General features: G+C 40.9%; 1 protein-coding gene across 1 annotated transcript in view; it reads right to left on the bottom strand.

The window, feature by feature from the left end:
• Positions 1-821: 821 nt before the first annotated feature.
• LOC137295597 (alpha-aminoadipic semialdehyde synthase, mitochondrial-like) overlaps positions 822-13,765 on the bottom strand; it is a 48,586-nt gene continuing 35,642 nt past the window's right edge. Inside the window, exons 15-22 of the mRNA XM_067827027.1 lie at positions 12,267-12,343; positions 9,861-9,924; positions 9,393-9,560; positions 8,959-9,054; positions 8,155-8,270; positions 7,582-7,670; positions 6,055-6,231; positions 822-5,450 (exon numbers count right to left, since the gene is read on the bottom strand). Coding sequence (XP_067683128.1) covers positions 5,335-5,450; positions 6,055-6,231; positions 7,582-7,670; positions 8,155-8,270; positions 8,959-9,054; positions 9,393-9,560; positions 9,861-9,924; positions 12,267-12,343 — 903 coding nt within the window. The 3' untranslated portion in view covers positions 822-5,334. The remainder of the gene's footprint in view (positions 5,451-6,054; positions 6,232-7,581; positions 7,671-8,154; positions 8,271-8,958; positions 9,055-9,392; positions 9,561-9,860; positions 9,925-12,266; positions 12,344-13,765) is intronic.

The raw sequence follows: 13,765 nt of genomic DNA, 5'->3' as shown, positions 1-13,765 counted from the left end.
ATCACAGCTGAACCAACACTCAGAATTACCTAAATATAAAGCTTTGCAATCTTCCGTACTGAAACAAATGGCTACGTGCCTGTAGACATCATATTTTCATGTAACATGATTAAATATGAGGTTAAAAACACTGAAATAGGATCAAGTAAGTATACCATCCAAGCATCCGAAAAGAACTACACTGCTGGGATATTTGGTTACGATCAGACAAGGAATACCATGGATATTTTTAAACAAATGGCATATGATGGGCATCCGGCCTCCCGACTGTTTAGGTGAAGAAATTCTGCTAATATGGACAGGAGCCCAGTTCCTTTGTCCGTCACGGTCGAAGGAGCGGGCGCTGACCAATTTGCGGTTTGATTTCGTAATTAGACCGTTGACGAGAAACATTATTCGCTCCGCATCAGTGCCCCTTTAAACTATCAATTGCGCTTACGGACTGCGCAGCAGAGGTCACGAACCAGTCACGAATTGTGGGATATCATCCGGGTACTCACGGGAGAAAAACAATAACAATAGTTTACACCAGTCCACGGAAAATGCTCCGCATCAGTGCCCCTTTAAAGATGCTTTTGAGTAGTGCTAAAGATGTTCAACGAAAATGTTTTACAGTAACATATTTTTGTTTCTAGTTCTCTCAGCAAAATAGCCAAGCTGTCAAGTTTCACAAGCATGGTTGACTGAGACTGAGTCGTACATCACTAAGACTATTCGTCTCCTATCAAGCAGGAGAATCGTGTTGAATCAGCTTGCTTTCTCCTTCTGTCTTCTACTTCACTCTACTTCATGTCTTCTAAACAAAACACTCCACATCAAGGTTGGTATGGAAACCATTTATTCCAACAATATCTACAATACAAACAATATAATACTGTCTACATGCATGAACAACTCCAGATAATGCTGCTATCTATTTCCACTGAACAAATCCAGTTAATATAAAAATGTTGTGTACTAATTTACATTTGCTGCACCTGTAATACAGCTCCAGTGGTAACACTGTAACACTTACAGCGTATTACACAGTACATGACGACACTCTGGTGTATATGTAACTATAATGACTAGCACTGAATGCAGGTTAACGCTCATCTACTGCATGTATTTCCATACTGTTAGAACTAAACTGGTGCTAACAGACTTGGCTATAGCTGTAGCAGGACCATCATTTTTCAGAAATCTTATGCATAATAAGTTGACACCTAGGGACATAAAGAGTCCTACCTCATTTTTCCGGACAGCTACTGGGGAATAAGCCAGTATGGGCATTACCTGGTTTGACAGAACTTGAATTAAATATTGAAAATGAACAATTAAACAGCTGTTACTGTTACAAATAGGGACAGCTGTAGAAATCTCTTTTTGATATTCTGATGTACACCACTACTGAGTTCTCCATGGCTTTCAAAACTCATTATTTACTCACAACAGAGAATGAAAATCCATTCAGTGAAGTCATCCTTCAACAAAGTCATGTTAAAGCTGAGATTCCTGCAAACAATAACAGCAATGCTAAATACTGGATTAGAAGGGAGAGATTCTGCCACAAGTGTTTGTTGTAAAGAGCTTGTAAAATATTTAATGGGGTGTGTGTAATGTTTGTGGTGGGTGTGTGTGTCTGTGTGTGAGTGGGGGGTTGTGGAGGAGCAGCAGGGCTCGTGGGGTTGGTTCACGATGGATCATTCACATTGCACACGCCTCTGTACAAAAATCATCATCACTCCCACTGGGCATAAATTATGATGGTGCCTAAGCAGCATCTTGTTGAAACAATTAGCATTACAGCATGTCTTACAGTATTCAGATTCAGATCTGTCAATACATATCACACAGTGTAACCATGGCGACAGTGTCTATTGTTCTTTTTTGATAATGCCTGTCCACAGACAACATAAAACACACTTACAGAATTTTCGTACCTAACATCTGGGATGATGCCAGCCCGCCATTTCATGGCAGGGCCTAGATTTTCTAAGCCCTCTGAGCGCTAAGATAATCATAAGCTAAAGTTTATGTCCAATACATACAACTATCTTAGCGCTAAGAGAGCATAGAAAATCTGGCACATTTCTCTAATACTGCAAAATGTTGGCAATCAACATTGATCGTTTCCTGCCAATGAACCACTAGTGTCACTGCAGAATTTTGTAATCTTTGAGGTAGTAAATAGTGGTACCTCCCAGCAGGTATCAGGTAAACACTGCAAGGCCTCCAAACAGATATCAGGTAAACACCACTGGGCCTCCAAACAGATGTCAGGTAAACACCACCAGGCCTCCAAACAGATATCAGGTAAACACCAACACATATGAGGTAAACAGTGTTAGGCCTCCAAACAGATATCAAGTCACCACCATGTAAAAGTTACTGGAAGCACAATACAAGAGTGAGTGAGTTTAGTTTCACTCCAGCAAAATAATGGTGGGGAAATCAGGGATAGGCACATTACAGCGTGTCCTTCCCATCACATAAGAAACTTTACAGTAGCTAGCATTGCAGGGCACAACTTCCATATATGGGAAAGTGTTACTGGTTGTTGCCTAGCAGCAGTATGAACATGGCCACAACTAATTGAAACGCAAAGTTATTGTTCATACACATGGATATATAAAAAATATATAGATGTATATTGACATACAGGTAACTTGACAATATTTCAAAACACTCCAAAATATGAATATACCGTGTAATAGCAGCACTGTATTAGTAAACTAAAAGTGACTGGAAAATTTACATTATTAACATATACTGAACAGCAAAAATGGGTTTTTTTGCCGAGTTTTTAAATAGAAGATGTTTACTTTTATGAGATTTTATTTTTCGAAACGTGCATTTCTTTTGCTGTTCAGCATAGTAAGGGTAACAAAAGTCACAGTAATGCACTGGCCCTCTCAGTCTAATCATCAGTCCATTAAAACTGTAGTATAAATGTATCCAAACACCAGTGAAACTTATATAGCTAAGCCACATAAATATCGCTTATCTGTTCTCGTACCCATGCACTTCCACATTGAAATACAAGATCATGTAATATAATCCCACGAAATGAACATTGTAGGTCATGAAATGCTGCTTGATATACACTACAAACAATGACAATGAATATAGTTAGTGCACAGATATCTGCATACACATCCAGCATATTCTCTCTCAACACTTCACAGAACACAATTAAACCCATTCATGCTCCTATCATTTTGGAGAATCAGTGTATTCCAATCAAACTGTGCATCATAAAATTACATCAATATCCAAATTTGAACATGTCATCCGAGACCCATACAATTTTGAGTTGATCAATAATAATTATTAAAATATGTTTTTTTAATTAGTTAATACATGTAAATAAAAATATACACCTTCAGGGAGAGGTGCACTACTGTCATTTTGGAAGTAAACATTTCCATATATGGAAATTTAAGCATCAATGTTTCCAGACACTAGTGCTACTCACCTGAAGACATATCATAACAATAACACAACTATCAAGCAAAGTATCCAGCACTTGTATGATTTATCACATGTACATACCTTTTCTTCCACCCAATGAAGCATCCCCACATGCAGCTTGCACCCCAATTCCCATTAAAACCCCCAGGGTACTGCATATAGCATATTCACTGTTCATCACCTGTGTGATGTGAAAAATATCAATTATCTGAACACTGATTGACTAATTATTATTGGAATTATAGCATCGACCTAAAATAAAATAGCATCAAGATTATGATAGGCCGAGGCAGTCTCTCAATCAAAATGGGGCATTCATCAATTTCTGCCAATCAGCAGGCTGTACACACCTGTATTTCCTGGGCCAAACAATGCTTCCAAGGTGATATGCTTCGAATTATGCTATTCACACTGACTATATCTATTACATATTGCTGTGATTTGATGTGTACCTTTAACAAAATCATAACTGTGAAGACAAAAAATTTCAGGTGGGTCAAGGAATACATTAGGCCTCACGATCAGCTAAATGTCAGCACCATCCTTCATGAAACCTAGGTCTGCGCGAAGGTGAGAATTGCACGAATTTCCACACTTTCGCACATGTGCAAAATCTTTACCAATTAGATGACAACAAACAGCAGTTTAAGACACTGTTGTAGAAACGGGCAGATCTTATAAGTATAAAATTGATTTTCCTTAACATTCTTAGTCAATACTGGACACTCAGTCGGTATGCCATAAAGGTGAAATGAGACAGGCGAGAAAGATGTGACACAATGTAAACAAATCTGTGCCAGAGGCAATGTTGATGTATCTATTTTTGGATACTCAAACTATCTGCAACATTGACATATCAATTATAAGATTAAACACTTATTAATTGCACAATTTACTATGGAAATATATAAGGATCAACATATCAATTAAAGTAAAGCTTTAAGTTTGGCCCATCCTTAAATTTTTCCGAGTTGTAAATATTTCGAAGTAGGAAGGTTAGAGAATGTAATAACTTGGTCACACCAATCACACATGTCACTACACACTAATGGAAATATATTCTTTGATGGAAAAAAGGCACAAATCTAGGGTTTGTATTTCTATCTTTAGGAAGTATGATATTGTTATCAACTACATCAACAGAAAACTGCAGCCAGGTTAGAGCATGAGTTCCACAATCACCTCGTCATGTGACATGCCATTACAGCTTGTTCAGACCGACCTGATCAAGGGAATACTAATGCATTGCGTGATGTCACACCTGATTGTGTCTATCATTGTGAAGGGGTGCACCTTTGCCATTTGATTGTCCAAACAGCTGAGGCAAGGTCGCTGTTTGACATCTCAGTGTCAAGTATTGATCAGCAATGTCCTAACTTTCTTTAAACTAAGAGCTACAGATTGTCCAATGTTTCTGGTCTGAGCTTCTTGACAGCAAGCAGCAGCAGCAGCAGTGTTTCCAGTGATAAGTGAACTGGGTGTGATAGCGACAGTGAATTAGATTGGGAAAGTAACTAAGGTGTTTAAATTGTAAAGTTAGTAAACCCAAATAGTCAGCATATGACAGCATAAACAATTCCATTACAACACCAACTGCATGAATGCAACATTAATAACATTCTCTCCTCCCCTATTTAATGAAGTTAACTCGATGTGCCGTTTGTGCCAACTGACCTCCCACGTCATGCATATGTAGAGTAGCTCAGGTCAAGTTGAACAAGCTGTAACTTGTGAAGATACAGCATAAAAAATATATCCGATGTCTGCCTTGTACTTTCTCCACTAACCTCAGCATGACACTTCTACATTTGTCAGAATGTCTGATATGGGGTGTATCAAGTGTTTCTTCCTCCTGGCAGATACTGGTGTCCTTAATACATATTACAGTAGACTGATCTTCTCCGTGCATCGAATACCCTCTTGGTTCAGGCGTGACATAATGGGCTGGTAGACATTCCTCGACAATGGAATGACGATGCCCTTCTCCTGAATCTCACCTGGAAAATAGTGCAGGACTCATATATATATATGTTTCTTGTGTGGCACCATGTCAATCAGTTCTCCCATAACAGTGCAACCACCTCACTAGCTGTACAGCATTGGATTATCGTGGTGACAATGCTCTTTGATGTTGTTCCCACCTTGCCCTCCCTCATTTACTCATAATGCATGACTGCATGGTACTGCCTTTCCATGATCACTCGCTCACTCAAACAAGTTCTGTTCAATCTTCACTTTCCTGGGTCACTCAATCGACCAGTAACCCTCCCCTCACCCACCCACCAGCACACCAATCACGCACATACCCGCCACCTGATGCCTGACAGTAAAGCACTGACCATCCAGCATCACTCACTCACTCACTCGCTCGATGCCTGACAGTAAAGCAATGATCATACAGCATCAGTCACTCACTCACTCAATGCCTGACTGTATAGCACTGACCTTCCAGCATCACTCACTCGCCCCCCCTCTCTCTCTCTCTCTTTCTCTCTCTCTCTCACTCACTCAATGCCTGACAGTGTAGCACTGACCTTGCAGGATCACTCGCCTGCTCACGCATTCACTCACTCACTCGATGCCTGACAGTGTAGCACTGACCTTCCAGGATCATCTTGGCGGCAATGCCTGAGGGCAGCCCGACAGTCTTGGCCATAGCAGAGTACCCTTCTTGGTCTCCGTACACTACCAGGTTGAGCTGCCGCTGTTCCAGAGATCCGTCTGGCCATGAGATGCCAATATCATGACGCATCAGCAGCAGGTCACGCTCCATGGGGCCTGGTGGGCACAACGTCACAATGACATAAACAGCAGCATATTGTTGTCACGGGATGCTTAGGAATTTCCAACAAGGTATTTTGTGGGTTTAGAATGAATATTTCATACAAAATGTAAACATGAAAAGACATACATTAGACATGCAAAGTTCTGGTACAGAAAAATCTTCCCTAAGTTATATGTCGTTTACTACACATAAAATTCACATGCATTGTGTCCACTGTTTCCACTCTTACTCATGTACGTGCTGAAAGTTGGCAGCGTGAAATGACTACAACCCTCTTACTCATGTTCGTGCTGAAAGTTGGCAGGGTGAAATGACTACAACCCTCTTACTCATGTACGTGCTGAAAGTCGGCAGGGTGAAATGACTACAACCCTCTTACTCATGTACGTGCTGAAAGTTGGCAGGGTGAAATGACTACAACCCATCTTACCATATGCCAGCCTCCAGGCCAGGTAGGAAATAAAAGTGCTTGTGGGTTTTTCATGACTACAAACTATCTTACCGCAGACTAGCCTCAGGGCCAGGTAAGAGCTCAATGTGTCTGTGTTTGGGGCTTACCAAGACTACAACAAGTCTTACCATAGGCCAGCCTCCAGGCCAGGTTAGGTAGATTGTAACTGGTCACGATCTTACGATCCAATCCAAGCTTAGATCGAGACTCTTTTGTGCAAGAGATAGAGGCTCGATTTTTAGCAATAATAACACACAATCTTATTTGCTTATTTAAAAACACTCTAAAGAGTTTTACAGGTAAAATACTATATGGTCATTATAGAGGTGGTATACAATAGGTGATGCTAAAAGACAAAATATTAAAAGCATGGTACAACACGTAAAAGAAGGGGTAAAATTGTACACAGTGATAAAACCAATTATACATTATATGGAATAAGCAGCTTCAAAAAGAAGCGTCTTAAGAGCTTTCTTAAAATGTCCAGTGGGGATGAATTCCGTTGGCTGACTGGTAGACTGTTCCTGTGATTAGCTGAAATTCTGTCAGGACATCTGTTGCCTTATGTTACTGTAGGTGTCTTTGGTTGACAGAGACGAGATTCAAATTCTGATCTGAGTGACCTGACACTGTGATATGGCACAAGAGGTTTTGTCCCTTATCTCATGAATAGTCAAACAGTTAATGGAAGTAGTTTGGGAACCAAGAGTAAAGGTGAAAAAAAGCCTCAAGCAAAATATTAGGGGGGTGAGCACCTCCTTGTTCAGGGGCAGGGGCTGGGGCTAGGTATCAGGCATAATATGTATATCAGTTAGTGGTATTGAACCCTACCCCTCCACCCACCCCCACCAAATAAATGTTGTGGGCATTCCTTGACTACAACAAGTCTTACCATAGGCCAGCCTCCTCGCCAGGTAGGAGCTGAAAGTATCCATAGGGTTGCCCTTCTTCTCTATAGTCTCATCCCCAAGGAGGCCAAGTCTGAAACAGAAATGAAGACAACCTATCTGATGGTGTATCAAGTCTGTTTACACTGAATCACACTATTCATGCTCAAACACAAGCCAAAATTGATTCCACACACTGTGGTCTTTAATATTTGCTTTACTTGCATGGTCTGTAGTGTTTCAGCATTGCTGACAATTCCCATAGCACATTTTATGTGCCACAAGCATTAATCTGATAAACTCATTCCTTTTATCCTAGGTATGAAACTCCCCAAAATTTCAGCTTGACCACAAAGCTAGTTAGATGTAAAACTTGACAGCCTTGACTAAAACTTGCCTCCCCACAAAGTATCTTAACATACAACATGTCCAGATTTCAACGCAACCATCGGACAGGTGAATTTGAGAATCTGGCAGTCTGTGTTGAAAGAAACATGTCCCAGGCCAAAATATGTCCAACGCTGCTTTATCCAGACATGGCGAACATACACATTCAGGTATTGTTGAGGCCACCTTACCTGATGATAGTGTCCAGCATGTGATCATTACGCCCCAACTTCTCGTACACCAGGTCCTTCAAACTGTCCCCAAATATGTCATGTGACTTGCCGAACATGTTGCTGATGAATCCCTTCTGCAAAAACGCAAACATACATTTTGTAAAGTAAATCAAGAATATGCATGTCTCTGACAACAACCATAAGCTGTTGTCTGTTTACATCATGGACAGTTTCAAACATACGACCAATGCTTCATCAAAATTCTAGTTACAGTAATTATCTTAATGACCATTAGGCACGACCCATATGACCTACCTGAGATATTGTCACCCATAACTTTCTACTATCATAAAGTCGTTTATGACCTATCCCCGACCTACCCAATTACCCTGAAGTTATAGGACACCTATGAGCTATTCATGTGATATGACCCCGTATGACCTTATCATGTAGTATGCCCTGTGATACTCATGTGGTATGACCACCTTTATGACCTATTCATGTAATATGACTCTTTCTGACCTCTCCACATAACATGACCCTAATAACCAATCCAAATAACATTATCCTTTATGACCTATCCATTTAATATGATCCCCTATGACCTATCCATGTAAAACGACCCCTTATGACATCATGACATCATGCTCTGAGACTTATCTATCATATATGACCCCTATTATCCATCCCTGTATTATGATCTTACATGACCTACCCATGTGATATGACACCTTATGACATCATGTGACATCACCCCTATTACGATTCATGTGATATGAGCCCATATGATCTATCCATGAGACATGAGCCCGTATGACCTACCCAAGTGATATCTGGTCCACCTGGGTGAAGTGAAGGATGAGGCTCCAGGTCCATCAGCCCCAGCTGCATCAAGCCCTTTATGGCCGTGCTGTACCCCTGCAGTCAACAGAATCCAGAGTTGAATCCACTGTGTACACAGCTGACACAGGACATGCATATGCTACCTTATCATGTTCATCAGGGTCTGCCACCTGCATAGACAGGTCTTACATAAAACAATTTACATATTATCACTCGGCACAGTGCCTTCACCATGTATAAACCCTGTCATCATCATCCCACCATACTGAAACGATGTTATAGGCCATTTCCTCATATCATCAGATGGTGCTCCTGAGGACAAATGCATCAGTTTTGCTATTCTGATGGTAACCCCAAGATCATTTTGCCTCAGGCATGATGGTGCCCCTTAGCTGAATTAGCCTCATATTTACCTCATATCTGATGGTGCCTCTGAGCACAGTTTCTGCAGATTCAATGCCATATTTCTCAATGTAGGCAGTTGAGTCTCTGTTGGGAAACCCCTCCAAGTTGAAACCAGGCATGAATTTGAGAGGCTCTACAGCATCCAGTAAGCCCCCACCCGGGGTGACCTCCACCATCTGCATCAGACAACACATGGGTCATCTTCCCTCAGAAACAGCTACTTTACATTACATTAACTTCTAAATTTAAAATATAGTATTTCTAAATACACTATCTGATATGTCTGTACAAAAAGCTTTAATTCGTTTGTCAATTATTAAAAAACAGACTTTTACACATTGGTGAATCTTAATGGAATTATATTTTTTTTCAGGAAGACATTTTTACGTGTAATTTTCAAAAGGATTTCTGAAGGAGGAAGTGATCAGACCCCTTCAGTTTGATGTTTACTCAGACCAAGGCATAAATGTATTTACCTGTTTGTTTTTCAGGTATTTTGCACCTGCGAGACAGTTCATCAAAACACCTCGTGGGAACCAACTACAACAGTGAAGCAGTTTTCAATGAAGAGGGCTAATTGTTGCCTATAGTTAAGTTGAACTCATCAGTCAGGCATTCAAATTCGGTACTGGGAGCTAATACACCCAAGAAGGTCTGTGGCAAGTACTGACAGCTGTCAGTCTTATTGTGGAGGTGGTGACACTGGCTCGGGTGCCTGCTATAATGCAACAATCCAATAGAGCCACTGTGTCTGCAGCCCCACAGAGCCAATAGTGTCAGCAGCCCCATACGGCCAATAGTGTCAGCAGCCCCATACAGCCAGTAGTGTCTGTAGCCCCACAGAGCCAATAGTGTCAGCAGCCTCATACAGCCAATAGTGTCTGCAGCCCCATACAGCCAATATTGTCTGCAGCCCCATACAGCCAATAGTGTCTGCAGCTCCATACAGCCAATAGTGTCAGCAGTCTCATACAGTCAGTAGTGTCAGCAGTCCCATACAGCCAATAGTGTCAGCACCCTCATACAGCCAATAGTGTCTGCAGCCCCATACAGCAAATAGTATCAGCAGTCCCATACAGCCAATAGTGTCTGCAGCCCCATACAGCCAATAGTATCAGCAGTCCCATACAGCCAATAGTGTCTGCAGCCCCATACAGCCAATAGTATCAGCAGTCCCATACAGCCAATAGTGTCTGCAGCCCCATACAGCCAATAGTGTCTGCAGTCCCATACAGCCAATAGTGTCAGCAGTCCCATACAGCCAATAGTGTCTGCAGCCCCATACAGCAAATAGTATCAGCAGTCCCATACAGCCAATAGTGTCTGCAGCCCCATACAGCCAATAGTATCAGCAGTCCCATACAGCCAATAGTGTCTGCAGCCCCATACAGCAAATAGTGTCTGCAGTCCCATACAGCCAATAGTGTCAGCAGTCCCATACAGCCAATAGTGTCAGCAGTCCCATACAGCCAATAGTGTCAAGAGCCCTATACAGCCAATAGTGTCAGCAGTCCCATACCGCCAATAGTGTCAAGAGCCCCATACAGCCAATAGTGTCAGCAGTCCCATACAGCCAATAGTGTCAGCAGAACAAATATGCCATGGTCACATTGCATCAGCAGTCCCATGGAGGTCATAGTCAAATAGTTTCAAGTGGCTCATAGAGGCCATGGTCACATAGTGTCAACAGGCTCATAGAGGCCATGATCCCATTGTGTCAGTGGGCTAATAGAGCCATGGTCCATAGTGTCAGCGGGCCTATGGAGGCCATGGTCCCATAGTGTCAGCGGGCCTATAGAGGCCATGGTCCCATATTGTCAGCGGGCCTATAGAGGCCATAATCCTATAGTGTCAGCAGTCCCACAGAGGCCATGGTCCCATAGAGTCTGCAGTGCCATAGAGGCCATGGTCCCATAGTGTCAGCAGGCCCATTGAGGCCATGGTCCCATAGTGTCAGCAGGCCCATAGAGGCCATGGTCCCTTAGTGTCAGTGAGCCTATAGAGGCCATGGTCCCATATTGTCAGCAGTCCCATAAAGGACATAGTCCCATAGAGGCCATAATCACATAATGTCACCATGACTTGTTGAATGTTGAAAATGTTGAAATGCCAACATTCACACCCTTATGTACCATAAAAACAGTGAACAAATCATCAAAACTGAACATGTAGGCCAAAACAGAACAAAAATCAACAAAATAGGAAAACAACTTCCAAAATGGCAAAATATCATCTAAAACCGAAACAATGGGACCAAACATGGGCCCAAATAGTGCAGAATTGCGAGGCTGGCACTGTGAGGTATGAACATGGGTTTTAGAGATTACCACAGTAGGGGTTGATGTGCTACATCCACCATCAAGTTTTCAAGACTTATAGTGATGAAAAACATCTTTCCTTGTCACCATCTTTGATGACTTTTATGTTGTTTCGGGATTCTATTACTGCCGTTTTTGGATGCTATGATTGCCGCTTTGTATGCTCTGCAACTGTTCTCGTGCGCTGTTGTAGCTGATATGCAAGGTTTGTTTCCATTTCAGATGATTAGTTTTCCATTACCGAGCATCGGTTTTAGAGGATATTGCTGCTGTTTTATGTTTATTTTCCTATTTGGGGGATTTTTGTTCTGTTTTGATGCATATGAGTTTAGTTTTGATGATAAAATAAACACAACAAATATAATGCCTCTTGCCTTACCTTCTTGAAAAACTGGAGTCAGTTCACTAAATATACAGGTTATTTCAAATAGTTACCTTCACCTTCATAATTTGCATCAGTGTTCTCAAAATTGACTCAAATTATTTTCCTGGTGTTTCACTTATTTCTTCCAAAACATGCAAGACACTTGTGATGAAAAACAACACTTTCTATCTGATACTTACCTGAACTTGTAATGAAGGGGTGTGTCTGAATATTCAGGAGCAGGTAATCCCCCACACCAGGACACATAGGAAGTGACCTGTATAACAGTAATTAGTGATGCACTCAACACAACCATCTGATGCCAAACTCTAAGTCACATTTCAATAATTCACCCATAAAGCCAGTTGAAAGAGTTTCCATAATATTTGTTTTAAAACTGCAGTTAAATGTTGCATACAAAGTACATTCACACAGGGAAAGTGTCAGTCTAACACATGCTGAAACGTGAACTGTTTCATGTGGGGACAGTAGATCCCATGACACAGTCAAAAAGTTATGGTATTGCTTAAACTAGGAAATAACTTTCAAGGATGTCAGACTGACAGAAATATCACTAGTCCCATCTGCATGACTGTGACATCCTTATTATGACAGGCTCTAATCTGAAAGAAAATATACCACTATTCTTCATGTTATGTTCACCTCAGAGCCATCATACAATGCAACAGAGCTACCAAGAAAGCAACAGCTACCAAGAGAGCAGCCCAGTCAGCTGTTTGCTTTCTAAGAAGCTGATATTTCACAAAATGCCCACGATTAAAGAAGTCACCCTTAAAAGTTACATAATAATATTTCAATTTCTGAGAAAGTTTACAATTTCTTTTCAGAAATCAGTCATTTGTAACTTAAAGCTGACTTGGCACTACATTGCATTATCCATGTGGGATTTTTGCTTGGTAGATAATTTGTGCAGTGTTCGCATTCCACATTTCAGTTAAATCTCTTTGACCAGTATTTGTGGTCTGTATTTAAATACCTCAGCAATTTTGTACTCTATGACCAATATTTGTGGTCTGTATTTACTGTGAAATCACGAAACTTTGCAATCATGATCTTTGCAAAAATTGCAAATGATTTGAGCTCACAAAAATATGACACAATTTAATATTCACCAGTTCGTATAATCAACAAACATTCAAGACAGTACATCAATTAAACAATGATACCTTGATGGAACACTGATTACTAGTACTGACATGTCAAACACATGTTACTTGATCACAGGTTATTCAGTCAAGTGCATGTGACAGGTGCCAACCACACAACACACATTCTGTTTTATTAGAAACCGTTTAATAAGCCAACACCATCCAACAGTTGTGGATAGGCTGCATTGCACTTATGAGACCAACAGCAATTAAAATAATCCCTTTGAACTGTTTTAGGCTAATCTGGCCCATGCAGTGTGTGTTGTTTTTAGGAAAACACCCTTGGCTGCTTATGCACAGTCATACTCTACTGAGTACAAGATTAGCAATAACCTTTAATATGTGATTGGATTTACAGGAGGTAAATAAGGCAATCTATTTTTGAGAATTAGGCAAGTCACAAAAATATCATTATACAAAAACATGTGTTGGGTGGTAAAAATATTGTGATGCAAAAATTTCGTGAGTTACAGTATATATATTCTTGACAAATATTCATGGCATGGATATCTAGGACCAATATTTGCAGT

This window comes from Haliotis asinina, chromosome 9, assembly GCF_037392515.1.
Source record: "Haliotis asinina isolate JCU_RB_2024 chromosome 9, JCU_Hal_asi_v2, whole genome shotgun sequence".
Classification (NCBI taxonomy): domain Eukaryota; kingdom Metazoa; phylum Mollusca; class Gastropoda; order Lepetellida; family Haliotidae; genus Haliotis; species Haliotis asinina.
Note: the sequence above shows the minus strand (reverse complement) of the source record. Positions and strands in the feature narration are given on the sequence as shown.